A 17,057-nucleotide genomic window follows, 5' to 3' on the forward strand; every position below is an offset into this window, starting at 1 on the left:
GACCATTTCTGCCCCTGGCCCCGGAGCTCCTTGGCAGCCCCACGGATGTGCTGAGGGTCACCTCAGAAGTGCCAGGAGATGGGAGATTAGGGATGGCAGCAAGTTTCCCACTGCCCACCCTGAGGCATTTTCCAATCCTTGGTTTAGGCACAAGTGATGTTCATGGCAGTGCAATGGCCCAGTGGTTCTTGGAGCACCAGCAGAGCCCATCTGGGCAGCAGTTGGCTCCCGAGCCTCGTGCCATTACGTTTTGCATGGATGCACTGAGGGCAGGCAAAGGCAGCAGTGCCATCAGCGGTGGGAAGGCTGTGCCATCAGCGGTGGGAAGGCTGTGCCATCAGCGGTGGGAATCCACAGCCCTGGGAAGTCCCGGGCACTCAGTGCCTTGGCCAGATTGCTCAGAGGGGACAGGTGGTTTTACAGCCCCGAGCACTATTTGCAGAGATGCTCACTAGAACGAGGGATATCGAATGTCCCCGGGGAGCAGCCGACGACTGGAGGGGCCCGGGCTGCCCTTCCCTCCCCGCCGAAGCACCGGGGCAGCCGGGTCGCGGCGCTCCCCCTGCCTGCCGCCGGGGCATCGCCCGCGGGCACAGGAGCGGGAGCGGCCAGTCCCGTCCCGTCTCGTCCCGTCCCGTCGGGGGCGGCGGGGCAGGAAGCGACAGGAGGCCGGGCAGGCCCCGCCTCTCCGCCGGCACATAAAGATGCGGCCGGCCGCCGGCTCCGCACCGCTCCTGGCTCCGCCGCCTGCCTTCCTGCCGCCTCCTCTGCTCCCCGGGGACCGAGGGCGATGGACGCCGGCTGCCTGCGGGCCCGCAGCCTGCTGCTCTTCCTCGGTAAGCGGAGAGGTCCCCGTTCCCGCGGGCAGGGTTGGGAGGGCATCGGGCATCGGGCGCTGCGTTCTGGGATGGGCGTTCTCAAGCTACTGGGAAATCTGTGTCAAAGCGTTAAGTTCAGGCTTCCTTTAGGTGAAGCTGATGTGTTTCTCTCCGAGGTGAAGTCACAGGTAGTGACAGGTGTACGGGGGAGGTTGTGTGAGTTGAGGAGCAGATCACACACTCCATGGTGTGTTGTTATGGGATGTTTTGTTGCTTGGGCGATGCCTGGATGTGCTCTGGGACTGAGTGAAGGAGAATGTTCTTTCCCTTTCTCCCCAGCTCTTCTCCTAGTGCTGTCGGTTCTCTTTGACCTTTCCTGTCCTGTTTATAGCTTGGTCCTGCTGCCTTCACCCAGGCCATGCTCTGAGTGAGCTCAGCGGGTGAGTCCCCACAGGAGCAGAGACTTCCTTATGGTAACAAAACAAGTCGTGGCCTCCCTCTGCTTGACACTTCTCCACCTCCTCACCGGGAGCGTGTAATTCTATTGTATGACATAAGCTACCTGAAAGTCCAAAGTGAACACGTGTATCCTTAGAGCACCGAGAGTCCTGGGGCCTGGGTGTGCTGTGATGCAAGAGCTGATCCTTGTCACACACCTCCACAGGGCGCTGGCAGTGACAGGCAGTGACGGCTGGGAGCTGACCCTGTCGGGCAGTTGAGCCGTGTGGGCAGTGAAGGTGTGAGGCAGGACCGAGGGCTGGCACACTCACACCTTGCTCTACGGACAGAGCATATTCTCACAGCCGTGGTGTTGGGGCCGAGGTCATAGTCAATGGAGGGACTCAGTTCCAAGACTTCTCTTTTGAGACAGATGTTTCCCTCACCTGCTAAGCCCACTGCAGCATGAGTTTGGGTCTTAGATCTTGGGCAGCTGTTTCCATAACAGCTGATGGATCAGCTGCACAGCATCTCACTTACCAGGACAGCAGGCTAAACATCTTATAGTCTGTGACTCAGCCATGCTTTGCACAAAACTGTCACTGGAAGGAACTGGTGTGTCCTCATGGATCTGTATACGGATTTATTTGTTTCCGGGGCAGGCACAGTATCTAATAGTAAAGGATAGATTAGTCATAGCTAGGTGGCATCATAACAAGTAGTGCCTTCCCCTCCCAGGGCAGGGGTGTAAGCAGAGCACAGTGCTCCTGGGAAGGCTGGCTGTTGCTGGTGTTATGCCAGACTGGAAGAGGTTCCCTGCTGAGTGGCTGAAGCCTGTAACTGAAGTGACAGCCATGTCAGGTTTGTGTCCTGGCTCTCGTGGGCTTGGTGACTGTGCAGCAGAAAGGCAGCGGTGGCAGAGAGCTGTTGCTCACCCCTGAGCAGCCACGGTGCCGTGCCACCCGCGTGCTGACGTGGTGGTGATGGAGCCAAGCCCAGGCTCTGCCTTTTCTGGGAGGTGCTGCCGGAACCTTGGCACTGGTCTCCTTGTGGTCCCTGTAATGCTCGCTCAGACCTCAGATCTCCAGACCCACCTTACGTTTTCCTGTGTCACGTGTGCCTGGCCATCAGCAAGTGGGCTGAACATAAAGGTTGCTGAGTCTGGAGATGGAGAAAGTGTTAGGGGCTGATGTGCCTGGCTGGAAGCAATAATGGATTTCTGCTTCTCTGGCGTAGGGATCTCAGCCCCCATGCGGGCGGTGAAAGCAGAGTGGCTGAGGCACAGGGGCAGTATGTGAGTAAGATGACTGGTGTGTAGGTCTCCACAGGGGTGGAAGCAGTACCGGGATGACTGGGTGCACATAATGCATAATTATCTGCATTATCTCTGCTTAAGGGCAAGTCCTGGCACAGTTGAAGATGATCGTGTGGGCCTGTAACAATTTTGGAGCAATAGTCTTCCCATGACAGACTGGTGTTTCCAGGGCTGCCTTAGAGCTGCTGTGGCCAGGCCCGGGCATCCATGGCTGTGAGTCTGCAGTTCTGCAGTTAGACAGTGGTAGTAGGGATGCTCACAAAGCCAGTGGGACACACTGGCTAACGTCCATTTTTCCTGCTTAGTCTACACAAAGAAGGCCTTAGACAGTCAGACATGCTCTGGATGTCCAAAATTCGGTGATGGGGATACACTCTGCAGTTAAAATGGGCTGAGATCCTTCAGGTGTGTGTCACCTGGACACCTCTGTGCTTGGAATTGCTTTGGAAGTGCAACCCATTGAAGAGTGTAGGTGCTACCGCTGCGGCAGAGACCACAGAGATGCCAAATGTGAAGTAGCATCACGGGCTCTTCTTCAGGTGAACTAGTACAAGACTGGCAACCCTGGTGACAGGCAAAGCCAGCTGAAGTGGTGATTGACCTCTCAGAAACTTGACAGTTCCCCTCAAAAATGGGTATAAATCTTGCAGAGTAGTTAGTGTATCTCCCATGTGCATCCTTCATTTTTAGCAGTCATCCTGCCACTGGAAATTACAGCTGGCTTTCAGTGGATAAACTCACAGCTGGCCCTTGCAGGGCATCTCTGATGGAGGCTGCAGGAAGCAAAGGCAGTTGGTCTCTGTCCCTCATTTTCTTTTTCCCTTGTGGAAGGACAAGCAGGCAGCATCACTGTTCCTGTTCCAGTAAGTACTGTCAGTGTTAGCCTTGTGGGAATACCCGGGATGTTGGATGCCAGTGATGTAGCAATCCGTGTAGCACTCACGTTCCTGCAAGGCACACGTGAAAATCCACCACCTCATTACTGTTATCTTGTGCCCTGTATTTGCTTAATGAACAGCAAAGGAATAGAAATATAACCTCTCCCAGGTGCTGTGTTTGATATACATCACTTGATAAATATCCCGGGAAAGGCTCTCCTTTGCCATTGCTGTGTGCGGATCCCTTATCCTCCCAGTGATGTCAGAGGAGAAATATGTGCATGGGGGAAAGGGCAAAACAGAGCAGTGCAAAGCAGGAAGAACTTTGCCCAAAAGCAGCAAATACTGCTGGGTGTCAGCAAGTATCTACAGCTGTGCTCCAGCCTTTCCAGCCCTGTGTGCCTGCTTTCAGGCGGAGGAGGATGTCATTCACCGTGCATGGCTGGGATAGGGCAAACCTTTGGACAGTGTTGGAGGAGGAGGTTATTTTTAATTTGTCCTTCACAGGTGTCTGAGTTGTGGCCTTTCCTCTAGCTGGAAGGTGAGGCTTCCGTCTGGAGCCAAGGGGGAGAGCTGACTTGTCTCTTCCATGGACCTGGAGCTTCTCAAATACAAAAGCTGGGTTCTGGTAGCTCTCAAACTGGGAACTTCAGATGAAAAATCAGCTGCTCAGGTGATGCTCAGGTCCAGGGAGTATGCAAACTGACACAGAAATGTGGAGGCTAGAAGAGATCCTCAGCTGGCTTCATCAATCTGCTTAGCAAGCGGGTGTCTTGGATACCTCTGGCATGTTTTGCCTTGACTCCTGCTCTTTACTGTTGTTACCTCTTTCTGTGACATGTATCCTTGTCACGGGACAGAGCTGTCCTGTGCCACAGCTTCTCCCTGCCAAAGGAGCAGCTTAGCTGTCAAGCACTCCTGAAATGTCCCCCTAGTTCCTGGGAAGAAGGACTGACTCAGTAAATCTTTTCCCAGCATCTTTGGGGACCCCAGGTCCGTGCTGGAGCTCAGTCTGCCATTCTGGCAGTAACTGAGCTGCCAGCATCTGTCAGCTGATGGCCTCTTCTTTCAAACTCTTGAACTTTCTGTTGTGGCAACTCAAACTGGCCTTACAGAAACGTTAAACTGCTGCCTCTGAGGAAATCTGCACTGAGCACAGCGCTGCTTTAAAAGAAAATCCCACCCTGAAAGTAAACTTGCACGTCCTGCCCTATTGGAGTGAAAGGCAGGTCCTGCTGAGTCACGCCGGCAGGCACAGGAGTCTCCAGCTTGTGCAGCTGCCAGCATCATGGATCTGATACCATGGCTGTGGCCCTGGGGGGGAGAGCCCCATCTAAAACTTGATGGAAACCTGGCTTCTTAGCTTTGCAAGGAATGGTGGTTTTAAAAACTCAAGCAGGGGAAAAACCCCTGTCCCTCTTAGATATTCCTGCTGTCCTCGTGTGTAGCTGGAATGAAGGATAAAGGAAGCCTACTGATCACCCAGAAATAGATGAGCTGCCGGAAATCCATAAATCACCACTGCTAGATTTAACCCTGAGATGTAATGAAACTTTCTAATAACTGGAGTTGAATTAGAGCGATCAAGAAATTATGGAGGCACACTCCCTCCATTAGACATGCATGACCTGACAAGTTAATAGAGGCAAACAGCCCAAAGACACAAATTACAGACTTCCGTGGAATGGGGCTGATGACTAAGCAGTTCATGAGCAGGTTAATTTGTGACCACAGCAGGGATGTTAACCAAGTGGATTTCATGGCCAGCTGGGGCAGACATTCACTGTTCCTCATGGGCAGGCCATGATGCTTGTGAGTACTTGTGCTGGCCTTCAAATCCTGTTTGAAAATGTCCATTTAACTAATGGAATTCCTGAAAGCTGTGCTTGTTTCTTCTGGGGTTCTGCTGAGATAAGTAACAGTGGCCCAGGGCCCAGAAAGGGTGGGTCTTAGTGCAGGAACTGTCCAGCCCTTCAGCTGCCTACAGCAAGGACAGAGCTGAGGGAGCTCTTTCATGGGAAAGAGCAGATTTTGAGTTAAGCCTGCTTCAAGCAGTTTGTGATCTCTGAAGCCAGTGGTGGGGTGTGCTGAGTCACCAGCTGCACTGACTTGCAGACTCCTCAGAAATTCTCTTCCTGTGGACTGCTGTGACTCAAGGATATCTTGATTTTTATCAGTGAAAGAACTGCTATGATGAATGCTGGATTGTCGGGCCTAATTGTGGAACTCTGGCTGTGTCCCTTGCACAGGTGCCATGCCAGGCCAGTCAGAAACCTAACATAATCATCAAATGGCCCAATTCCTGCCCTCCTGCGTAATCTCTCCAAGCCTGTTCCTGCCCAGGTTCACTCAGTGTGTGGGTGAGAGGTGATCATAGACACCAGGTTTCTATCTGATCTCTGTTCTGCATCAAAAGTTTGTATTTCAGAGATGTGTCTTTGGGCTGCCTTATATGCCTTACTCAGACCTGTATTTTGTCAGCTTACAACACTGGTTTTTTCCTACTAGGATAAAAAGTTTCTGTCCTTCTTATATTAATAAATGCAGCAGTTTAAATGCTTAACTCGAAATGCATCTAGTTTTGACTGTTGTTTTTATTCTCTCACAGGTTACCTATTGCAGGCAGCCCTGGGCACAACAGTGATCCCGTTATGTGGGCCTGGTGAAATGGAGAACTGCACCACAGCGCTCAGTAAGTACTGTACAGCTCTTCCTAACAACAGATCTCTGCTTCCCATCTTCCCTGGGCTGGCAGCCTCACTGAGGTGCCCTTGGAAATCACCCTTCTGCTAAGCAACATTGCCCACCTCCTGAGGTGCTAATGAAATCTCTTTGCAGTCCAGACAGAGAACAGCCCACGTGTGGCCCAAGTGGGGATAACGAGATGCAAGCCTGAAATGAAGGACTACTGCTTCCATGGGCAGTGCGTGTACATCGTGGACTTGGATGAGCACTACTGCAGGTGTGGACAGGGCCCTGTGTGGGTGGGCTTGGAGGTGAACTTGGATCTCACTGCTGCTGGCACTCAGCTGGAATACTCAGCCAGCCAAGTATTAAAGGCTCACAAGAACTTGAAGAGGAGCAGTACATCTATACTGCACCTCAGCTGCATTTAGGCAAGTGTTAAGCACATGTGCTGCCTCCAGTGAAATCTCTGTGTGTGAGAGTCTCAGGCACCAGAAATTAATCACCAACCCAACTCGGGACACTTGTTCTGATGTGCTTCCCTGTCCATCTGTATTTATAGTAGTGTGAGATCCAGATCTCAGGCACAGCACCAAGGGTCTCCCCTTTGATCCACCCTACAAAATAAAGACCTTTTTATGCCTAAAGGCATTTCTAAGGGTAATCCTTGTTTACCTGAAGAATTTGCAACCCTTTCTAGGCCCATACATCAGTTCAAATGGCTTATCCCTGAGGAAACAGCAGGCCAGCATTTCAGCACAGTCCGTGCTGCAGTGGAGCCCCCCAGGCGTGTCTCTAGTTCCGTGTCTCTCATTCCAGGTGTGACGTGGGGTTCTCTGGAGTGCGGTGTGTGCACTCGGAGCTGGTCCGGCAGCCCCTCAGCAAGGAGTACGTGGCACTGACGGTTATCGTGGTTCTGCTCTTCGTCGCCGCCATCTCCCTTGCGAGCTACTACATCTACAGGAGGTAAGACAGGTGTCCTCGGTGGCTCAGGAAGGTGAGCTGGCTGCAGGTGTTGCCAGGCACCCTCGGAGTACCTGTGGACAGCCTGGCACACAGCACTGCCTCGAGTGCACGGGTTCGGTTTGATGTACAGACCTGCTGGCCTGCACCAGAAGTGCTCAGGGAAGGAAGTGTGCTGACAGCGTGGCATAACCCAAATTGCAGGCCAGGCTGCAGCACTCCCAGGTGCCTTTTCACCCCAGCACAGGACTATGTAGCTTGTCTATATAAGGACTATATAAACATGTCTGGCTTAGAGGGTGTGTTGAGGTCAAGGAGTGAGCAGAGAGGGAATAGGAGAGTTCTGGTTCTTTTATTGGTAGTGCCATTTCCCCAGTCATCAGGAAATGGAGAACAGCTGGATTACTACTTGCTAATTCGTTATCTGCCATGTTATTGCCGTGCCTGTGATATCATGAGCACTGCCTTGTCAGCTTTACCATGGGGGACAGTAGTCTTCTCCATGAACAGACCCACAAGCAGCAGGAATCATTCTCCAGGCTAAAAATTACAGTAAGCAGCTGCCAGAGTGCTGAGGAGGTGGAACAACTCCGGAGGGAGAGCTCAGCTTCCCAGATCTGATAGCTAGATGGTAACCAGCAGGATTTCTCAAAGACAGACCTACTTACCCACAGGAAGACTTTAAGGCAGATGTGGAATTTTCAGTGAAGAGCTGAGAAAGGAGACTGCACGCGAGTGATCTCAGACCTGGAAATGAGCACAGACAGAGCCCAGGAGCTAGAGATTTAAAGGAGGAGAGATTTAAAACAAACTTTAGAAGGTCATACAGCTTTTTTTTCCCTTCCTTCCCTTCACTCCCCAAAAAGCCATTTGGAACAACCGTCTTTCCAAAACTCACATTTCTCTCCTCTGCTCCAGGTACCGAAACAAGAGGAGACAACCAAACGCCAGTGAATACAAGGAAGTTGGTGCCCTATAGGAGAAATGGTGACTTCCTGCAGTGTTCCCTTCATCTGGATGGACTCAGTGGCTTCCCATCTATTTAAATATTATTTTTATTAATAATATTTACTATATTTATAACCTTAAAAAAATTTCAATTGTTTGGTGATTCAATCTGTATAGGTCAAGCATTTTATTTGCAGTGTTTTATTTTTTTATTAAATAATATTTCCTAAAGGAAACCCCACGTAAGTGGTTCTGTGGGATAGAGATATATTTTTATAAAAACTCGTCTTCTTGCTCTGGAGAGAAGAATTTTATATTTATTCTTGTGAATATACTCAAAGCAATTGTATTCCTTGAAATAAAAGTTTAGACAAAGTCAAAATATCTGCTGCATTGAAAGGACGATGGGTCAGTGGAGTCACCTCCAGCTGGTAGAAACTGGTTCCCCAGGGCTCAGTCCTGGGGCCAGTCCTGGTTCATATCTTTGTCACCGCATCCTGTGTTCAGTTTTGGGCCCTAAAAGAAAGACATTCAGGCACTGGAGCATGTCCAGAGATAGGAACAGAGCTGAGGAAGTAGCTGGAGCACCAGGAGCAGCTGAGGGAGCTGGGGAGGCTCAGCCTGGGAAAAAGGAGGCTCAGGGAGGACCTTCTGGTTGTCTCTAACTCCCTGACAGGAGGATGGAGCCTGAGGGGGGTCAGGCTCTGCTCCCAGGGAACAAGGGACAGGACAAGAGGAAAAGGCCTCAAGTTGCACAAGGTGAGGTTCAAGTTGGACACTGGGAAAACTTCCAGAAAGGGCTGTCCAGGCCTGGCACAGCTGCCCAGGCAGTGGTGGAGTCACCACCCCTGGGGGGATTTAACAAACATGTAGATGTGGCACTTGGGGACATGGCTTAGTTGTGGCCTTGGCTGTGCTGGATTAATGCTTGGACTCAATGATCTTAGAGCGAAACTTGACGGGGCTTGACTGAGCAGGATCTTTGAAACCCCAGCAGTTATTTTTGGAGAGAGAAACCACAGTATTGTTAATAATATATATCAATGCACCTTAGTTCCAACGAACAGCTTTCAGCTGGCATAATTGTAGGAAGTCTTAAAACACAGCTCCTAGTGCAGCCTATCCAACAGGTACTGTGTGACAGCAGCACAGATGCCAGGCCATACCCTCAGGAAGGTTGTGCTTGTTATGTTTTAGATTGCAGCAGGGACACAGCAGCACAAGTGGATCTGGGCAGCTGAACGCACTAACCTGTGGCTGCTCAGAGTGTGAGTGTAGCTACAGAAGGAAATCTGCCTCAGAACCAGGACACAAGTCCTCCCCACACTGTTTCTGCCACACTGTCCATCCTGCAGGTGGGAGGAGAGCAAGGAAAGGTTTTGAGTTTGGGCATAATGCAGATATCTTGTTGGCCTGAAATATTGATAGAATAACCTGCTGGGTTCAGCTACACCCCATGTGTGGCTCCCAGTGAACAGGAAGGATTCCTGCAGCACCTGAATCATCCTTGCTAATCCCATCACTTCTCACACTTTCAGAAGATGTGAGAAAAAGCCCAACCTTTACGTCATTCCCGGTCGGCCTGCATTGTTGGGAGTTTGTGGGTGTGAGAGCTGTGATCTCTTGACTTGTGCAACAGTGGGTTATCCTGTAGGGATTATGCTCACCATGCTGGATCTGTGCAGGTAGCCTGTGGCTACCTTCTGCCACCTTCTGAGATAACTCAGACTCTCAGCACTGGCACTGCCACAGACCAGTCCTTGCCCGGCCCTCAGTGTGGAGCAGTCGATGGTTAAGATGGGTTTGGTTGGTACAAATTTTTCCCTAGTCTGCCTGGACCTTCGTGTCTCCCTTGAGCATCGAATTAGAAGGGGATCATTGGTCATTCCCAGTTAACTGGATTAACTCTGTGTCACAGGGCCCTTCCTAGCTGCTCTTCAGCTTTTCACTTCCTCTCTCCTTCTCCTGTAATCCAGTTGGGACACAGGAACCTGTTCTGCTGGGTTACGGGTGACAGCTAATGGCAACCTCAGCCACAGCCTCATTGTTAGTGCAGCCTTTCCCAGTGGGAAGATGGGCCAAAAATCGATTCTTGGAGCCTCCTTCCATTCTTGCTGTGACCCAGTTAGGATTTGTGGTGACACATCTCTGTTTCCCCCTCAGGCCTCCCTACCAGTCTGTGAACTGCTCTGGCCGGTCCCTCTTCATCCTCCAGAAGCTTTTCCTGGGCTCCCAGAGAGACTCAGCCCAGAGGTCTGGTCCCCACGTGCTGCCCTATCTGCCTGTCCCCTTGGCAGGAGCATCCCAAAAGGGGAGCAGAGCTGAAGATGCACCTTTCTGCTGCAGCACTCGGGTCCCCGTGCCCCCTGCTGCTCTCACAGAAGGTTTCAATTGCAGTAACAGCACTCTGGTGCTTATCATGCCTTTAACTCTTTGGCTCAGGCACATTTAAGAGGAATAGTCCACTTTCAGGTCTGTGCAGGATTTGTTTGTTTTTTCTATCTGTCTTAGCATTTAGCTGACTGTCTTGGTTTGGCTTGGGCTTTCTCCACCTATCCTGTTGCTCATCTGACTCCCAGCCCATAACAGCCCTTCCAGAACCTGTGTTTTTCTCTCTCGTGCACATGATTGAGAAACTGCAGAGCTTGGGGCCACATACCAGCCTGCCACCTCAACAGCTTGTGCCGGCTGGACGGAGGCTGCCAGTCCAGCAACCACACAGCCGGGTCCTGCTGACACACCCCACATAATTTGTCTCTGAGAGTGAACCTCCCTCATTCTTTCCATGGTTTCTGCTGGCACCACCTCCATCCCTCTGGTGCAGCTCTTCCTCTCCTGCACCACCCACTGCCAGACTCACCTTGGGCTGCCTCTTCCCCACAGTGAGAGCACCTGTACTGCGCCTCCCAGGTGGCCCTGCCTGAGCCTTCCTTCCCCCACGGCTTCACTTCCTGCACGGGTGTTACAGGCTCCTGCCAGGGCAGTTCTTCCCTGCCTGGGACAAACTGCTTCACAGCAGAGTGGGCGGGGGGGGGGACAGGGATTGACACTAGATACTGGTGTGGAGAGGCCCACCTGATGATCCGGTCATCGTACTGGTGGATGACCTGTCCTCAGGGCCACCAGTGTGTCACTGTGCAGGGTTTCTCCCTCAGACACTTGTGCTGGCAGCTCTCTGGAGGACTGAGCAGCCACAGCTCCCATAGCTGCAGCAATGCTCCATTGGACGTCTCCCTATCCTTTCCAAACCTAGCCCATCCCAGGCTTGCCCTCTGGGTAACCCCACCCTGGAGTTCTTGCCCACAACTCTGTATATTTTATCTAAAACCTGTTCCAGCCTTCTGGGATTCAGGCAAAGGCCATCTGATGCTTGTTTTCAGGCCTGGGGCTATCTGACCTAGAAAGCAGCAGCAACAACTCCTCCCTGGTGCTCTGTGGAAGGGTTTGAAATAAGGCTTGCTGTAAACCCTCTGAAATGCTCTGCTTTTGTGCACACATCACTGGGGTCGATGTTTCCCCCGGTCACTACGTGGCTGACTAGTTTTAGGAGGGCATTAGAAGAAAAACCTTTCCAAAAGCAGCCGCCAGCCACAGAACTGCAGAGAGTGAGTAGTCCCAGCAACTCAAGCCATCCATCACCTCATCATTTCTTGAGGGAAAAGCTTTTTCAGCGTCAGTGGTGTGCCCAGTTACCAAACCTGAAACTGCTCTTTCCAGAGCCCTTTTTGTGGCTGCCACAGGGGTTAAAAGCAACAGCCCTGCAGCAGACTGTGCAGCTGCAGCCCAGGGAACAGATGCCCACAGCAGTGCAGTTAGCTTGGAGTTGACCTTCCTCTCTCCAGAGGCCTGCTGTCTTTTCATGCCTCACTGTGTTGGGCAACCCCAGCCCTTTGTGAGTCATGTGTCCCCCTCAGCGGGTTTCCTCAGGCTGTGTCAGCCGGTCCTGTCACAAGTGTGCCAGGAGCTGCAGGAAGCCTTGGTGACAGCCCTGGGTTACGTCACAGAGGTGGAGGACATTTGGACAACTGGCCCTCGTCCCCGCCAAGGCAAGCCTGGGATTGCACGGTGCATCTGGCACCTCGTCCCGGGGCTGCCTCTGCGAAGGGCAGGAATGGGGCTCAGGGAGGAGAGAGAGGAGCTTAAGTGGGCTGGAGAGACTTACAGATCATGTACTCATTGCATATCTGACCTGGGTCAGTAGCAGTCACCCTTTGTGTCTGTGCTGAAGAAAGGGTGGATGGATGGGTGGACTAATGGACAGAAAGGAGGGAAGAGAGGACAGATGTAAGGAAGGACAGATGGAAGGTGTTTCATCAGTAAATGTAGAAGTTCGGTCTTGCACAGATAGTCATCATTATTTTAAATTGCTCCAACGCTCCCATTATATAATTCCATCCTATATGATTAAAAGATTTCCCAGCAAAGTTGGAGATTAAGACAACTGATCAAAAAAATATCGAGAAATCTCCGTGCCCTACCCTGATGGGTGCCAGACTGATCCTTCTGACCCAGTCCCCAGAGGGCATCAGCCTCCTGATAGGAAAAGCCAGTTGGGATTTAGGAGATGAGATGCAAGAGTGAACAGGCACCAGCCCCAGCTGGGAAGCCCCATTTGTCCATGGACAGTTGTCAGCGGTCCCCAATGGCCCTGGGACAGTGGCTTTTTCCATTCTGGTTTGTCGGGCTGGTTGTCAATGCCCTTCATTATAACGGGAAGTCGAGGAAGTTGGAGAAGCCACAGGGATAAGGAAGAGGAGCCAGTTCAGCTGCCTCTCCCAGAGCAGCTGTCATTTGTGTGGTACAGGCAGGGAAATAGGGGTTAACTTCAGGAGAGAAGACTGGCTGGTGGAAGTGCATATCCATCTGGAATGGAAGTGCATATCCATCAGCAACAGCAACAGGGAATAAGCCTGCAGGTCGCTGCTGAAAGGGGGACAGTGGAAAGCAGGCTGAGGAGTTCTAAGAAGCAGATGGAAAATCAGGGAAGAATAGGGTTTAGACGAGGGAAAGAAGAGATAGTGAGAGACTTTTGACTGTAAAAAGGACACAGTAGTGAAGTCAGGAGGAAGCAGAACCCAGTACCTCACAAAATCAGTGCACCTACGGTCTCCCAAAAATCTGGAGCTCATTTGGGGTCAGTCCACCCAGCCCCGGTGGAAACCTTAGCAGGAGATGGGAGCATTTAAAGGAGGAAAGGCAAATATCAGAAATCAGACTAGGAATCTGACTTGGGTCATTTCTGCTCCCAACATATTCACCTATTTATTAAGTTCTGCTTTCTGCTGTGATAGCTGAACTGGGATATTTCATTTCTATTGTTTCACCACTGGTCAAAACTTGTTAGTTTTTTTTTTTCCAACTCACCCAGGTTGTTTTGTTCCAATGAATTCATATTAAGCATGAGGTGGGGGGGGGGAAGTCTGTCCTTCAGCTGGTGTCCCTATTCCGTTTGGCGCCCCTTGACATTCCTAGCGCTGGTTTCGTTCCCATCTAGCGGCCGCCTGGAAGATTACACCTCCACATCCCCGGATCTTGGCGTGAGACATCCAGAGTGTCATCCCACATTGGCATGCGTGAGACTTGGGTGTCGGGATAGGGGAGGGGGGGGCACAGCCTCCTTGCCATGTCCATGACATGCCATGAGGACTTAGCTTGGAAAAGCTGCGATAAAGCAGCGCTTTGTTCTCATCCTGAGAATGGCACAGAACATTTCTGAGCTTAGGAATACTGAGATTTTTTTGTATGCATCCAAAAAAGTGGAAATTGAGGCTTTCAGCATTTTCTTAATGCAAAATTTGGAGCACTGCCAAGCACAATATGGATAAAATAATCATATTTTTGGCATAACGCCCTCTTTTGGATTAGAAATGGGAGCTGGAAAGCCAGGCTTCCCAGAGGGGCAGCCACATGGCTTTGGTCAGTACTGATCTGAAATGCACAGCTTCTCTGGAGGGTTCTCACCTGTCCTTGGAGTGATTAATCACTACTGCAAGGCTCAGTTTCCCGATATGTATGGCAATGTTTTGCTTTCTTTGCAAGCCAAAGGTGATCAGCAGCTGTCAGAGCTGTGCAGCCACCAAGGGCCTTTTGTCAGCCCCATCTCTCGCCGCCACGGGTGCCCTGAGCTCGACCTGCTGTCGGCAGAGGCTGGAAGCCCTGCCAGGCTCTGTCACAGATTTTATTCACCCCACAGCCGCCCTTCCTGCAAATTCATCAACTTCTGAACGAGCTGCTCAGGCTCATGGTCTGAGAATGCAAGAGTCACCGTGCCCTCCCAGGGTTTTGGCAATGACCTCAGCCCTGACGCACCGAGCCCACCGACGGACACCCGGCATGGGAAGGTCTCTGACTGCCCTGGCGGTGATTTGGCACTCGTGGGTGGCAAGGAAATGCAGTCTGTGGCTCTCCCGGCGTGGGGTGCGAGCCCGTGTCACAGAACGCTGTGCCTTGGCCTCCCCTGTGTTTGCTTCTGAACTGATGCTTTACCTGTTGGACTCCCCTGCCTCCGGCAGCGGGGCTGGGGCAGAGCCCACGGAGGAACTGCTTTTGCAGAGGCATCTTAAAGTTGAGTGTGAGACCAGTTGTTATTGTAGGTCAGGAGGGCCCCGAGCAGCCTCGGCTCTCCTCCCTTCAGTTTCTTCCTAAACGTTTAATGTGTTTACTTACCCTGTGGCTTGGTGTGTAGCACATAGCACCTGTGAAATGAAGAATTTGGCATTCACAGGGGTCAGGATACTTGAAATAAGACTCCTGAATTGTCACTGTATGGCCATTTCTGAATTTCTGTACACAGTCTTGTGCTTTTTGTTTCATCTCAGCTCTTCTTTTAAGTGCTTTTCATTTTATTTGCCACCACTCTGCTAATGGGAGGGAAAAATGGCTCTGTGGTGTGGCTGCAATGCTTAATGGCCTATATCATGCATGTTTAGACAATATGTCTTTAAATCCTAGAATAATTTAACTGTAGTCAAACACTATGGCTTTTTTTTTTCTTTTACACAGAAACATGTCGGTTCCAGGCAGCCTGAGCTCTCAGCCCTGCACTTCATACCTCCAGGTTCCTCTCCCTCTTGGAAGCAGACTTGTGCTCCTGCTGAAACCTCCTGGGTGGAACCCACAAGGAGCAGATCTGTGCGAACTCTGGTGCATCAGTGATGCTGCGAAACATTTTAGGAGGGGATGAGACCTCTTGTCAGCAGAGCACAGCTCTGGGAGTGGGATACCTGAGTCCACCTCAAAGCAGAGAGCGGGTTTGCTGCAGGGGGGCAGAGTGTGCTGTAAGGCTTGGCTGAACCCAAAGCTGCCAGGGCGGCATCGCGGCGTGCCGCTGTGAACTGGGTCCTGTCCAAGGACTTCAAGAACAGGGTTTTTCCTACATGAAGGCAGACCTACCTACAGGAGGAAATGAGGCTGTGCCCAGGGAGCCTCCTTCTCAGCATGAGTGTGCAATCCTTATGCAAACGAGCCCTTACTCACACGGTGTGTCTCAGCAGTCCTGTCCTGGGAACGTGCTGGCCCCGCGCTGCAGCCCCGCAGGGACATGTGACACGGAGGGAACAGGGGACACAGGTTCCACTGAGGGATGGAAGCAGTTCACAAAGCCCTCACTGATCCTGCTTCAGCACACTGACATGAGCGCTCCAGCTGCCAGGACTGACTGATTCCAGCAGCACTTCTCTGGTTTCCCAAATTTCACGCCTCTTCGCTGGCACCCTGGTGCAGTTCAAGGCAGCCAGATGTCACGAGGGCACAGCTCTTGGTAGCCAAAAGCAGGCACCACCAACAAACAATGGGATTTCCAAGGAAGCATAACAAACATGCCTGTGAAATGGAGTGTTCTCCTGAGCTTCTTTGCTTGCTCATGGCCTGTGAAAAAAACAAAATCCTGAGTGATCTACGTAATCACTGTTGTGCGTAGGAAACCTTGCCTGGGCTTTGTTCTAGGGAAAAAACCTGGCTCTGGCAAAGGTGAGAGGAAAGGAATTACTAATTGCTGTAGGCTTCTCCTGTGATTCATTCTTTCTTCACATACCAAATGACTTCAAATAGGTAAAGAAAATTCACCACCTGATGCACCTATGGGAAGGCGCTGGGAAGATTTTAAAGCAAAAAGGTAAGACTTAGGCTGCATTTCCAGGAGAAAATTCCCAAATATTCCTCACATGTCCTTTATTTCTCTGCTACTCTGGACACTTTGGAAATCACATGCAACAGAGAAGGAGAACATCATGCTGATTCTGTCACGTGCTCCCAGGCCTCCTGTGAGGCCGCACTCCCTCGGAACGGGCAGTGCTGTATCATTTGCTCACATGCTCTGTGTTGTCAAATGGGCTGTGATAGACATCTCCGAGGTGGCTTCATTCCCCAGCCCCCAAGATGAGGAGAGGGGTGTGAGACAAGCTCAGTCAGACCACCCGCTGCAACTTCCAGCGACACCAACGTGCTTTAGGTCCGCCAGACTTTCACCGTCAAGAGCTTTAAAGGTACCCCCCAGATTGTTGCCACTCCATCTCTACCCCACTGCAGTGGCATTTTGTTTTGGGGAGGGTTTTTTTAATTTTAAGATTTCCACTCCGGCTCTGTAAAACACTAGAGATAAAAAAACCCCTGTTTTCCCAACTGTGAGCATCATTTTTCCAGCAGCCACACTACCCACGTAACTACACCTGCTCTAAAGTCAGTGCATTCTGGGACTGAGCTGGGAGATCTCCAAACTCAATGAACAGCAGCTTTTGCTATCTCAAGCACAGCTCCACATTTAAACATTTTTTTCTCCTCTTTTTAGAATGAGGACTTTTGAAGCACTTGCATAATTACACAGTGGCTCCATACACCTTTGGGATGTGATGAGCTGGGTGCTCTCCTCTGCTAGGGACCATGCTGGGCTGCAATCCTGGAAATGTTACCCAGAAGAGTGATGACCTGATGATTTTGCCCATCCAACAATGATGTGGTAAGCTGAATATATCAAATAATGTGCCGTGCAGGTGAAACACTGTTGTATTGGAGGTA

At 51.2% G+C, this 17,057-nt stretch overlaps 1 protein-coding gene across 6 annotated transcripts in view; it reads left to right on the top strand.

Annotated features, from left to right (window-relative positions):
- EREG (epiregulin) overlaps positions 1 to 16,664 on the top strand; it is a 33,531-nt gene extending 16,867 nt beyond the window's left edge. The window contains exons 3-7 of one of the 6 annotated variants that reach the window (XR_010429755.1): positions 6,058 to 6,141; positions 6,288 to 6,411; positions 6,954 to 7,100; positions 7,752 to 7,917; positions 8,016 to 8,427. Coding sequence is in view for 5 of the 6 variants with exons in the window: in XM_064651339.1 (XP_064507409.1) it covers positions 2,051 to 2,117; positions 6,058 to 6,141; positions 6,288 to 6,411; positions 6,954 to 7,100; positions 15,048 to 15,228 (603 nt within the window). In the remaining variant the exon portion in view is untranslated. The other 5 variants (XM_064651341.1, XM_064651342.1, XM_064651339.1 and 2 more) reach the window with 5 other exon arrangements.
- The last annotated feature ends 393 nt before the right edge of the window (positions 16,665 to 17,057 follow it).

This window comes from Pseudopipra pipra, chromosome 4, assembly GCF_036250125.1.
Source record: "Pseudopipra pipra isolate bDixPip1 chromosome 4, bDixPip1.hap1, whole genome shotgun sequence".
NCBI lineage: Eukaryota > Metazoa > Chordata > Aves > Passeriformes > Pipridae > Pseudopipra > Pseudopipra pipra.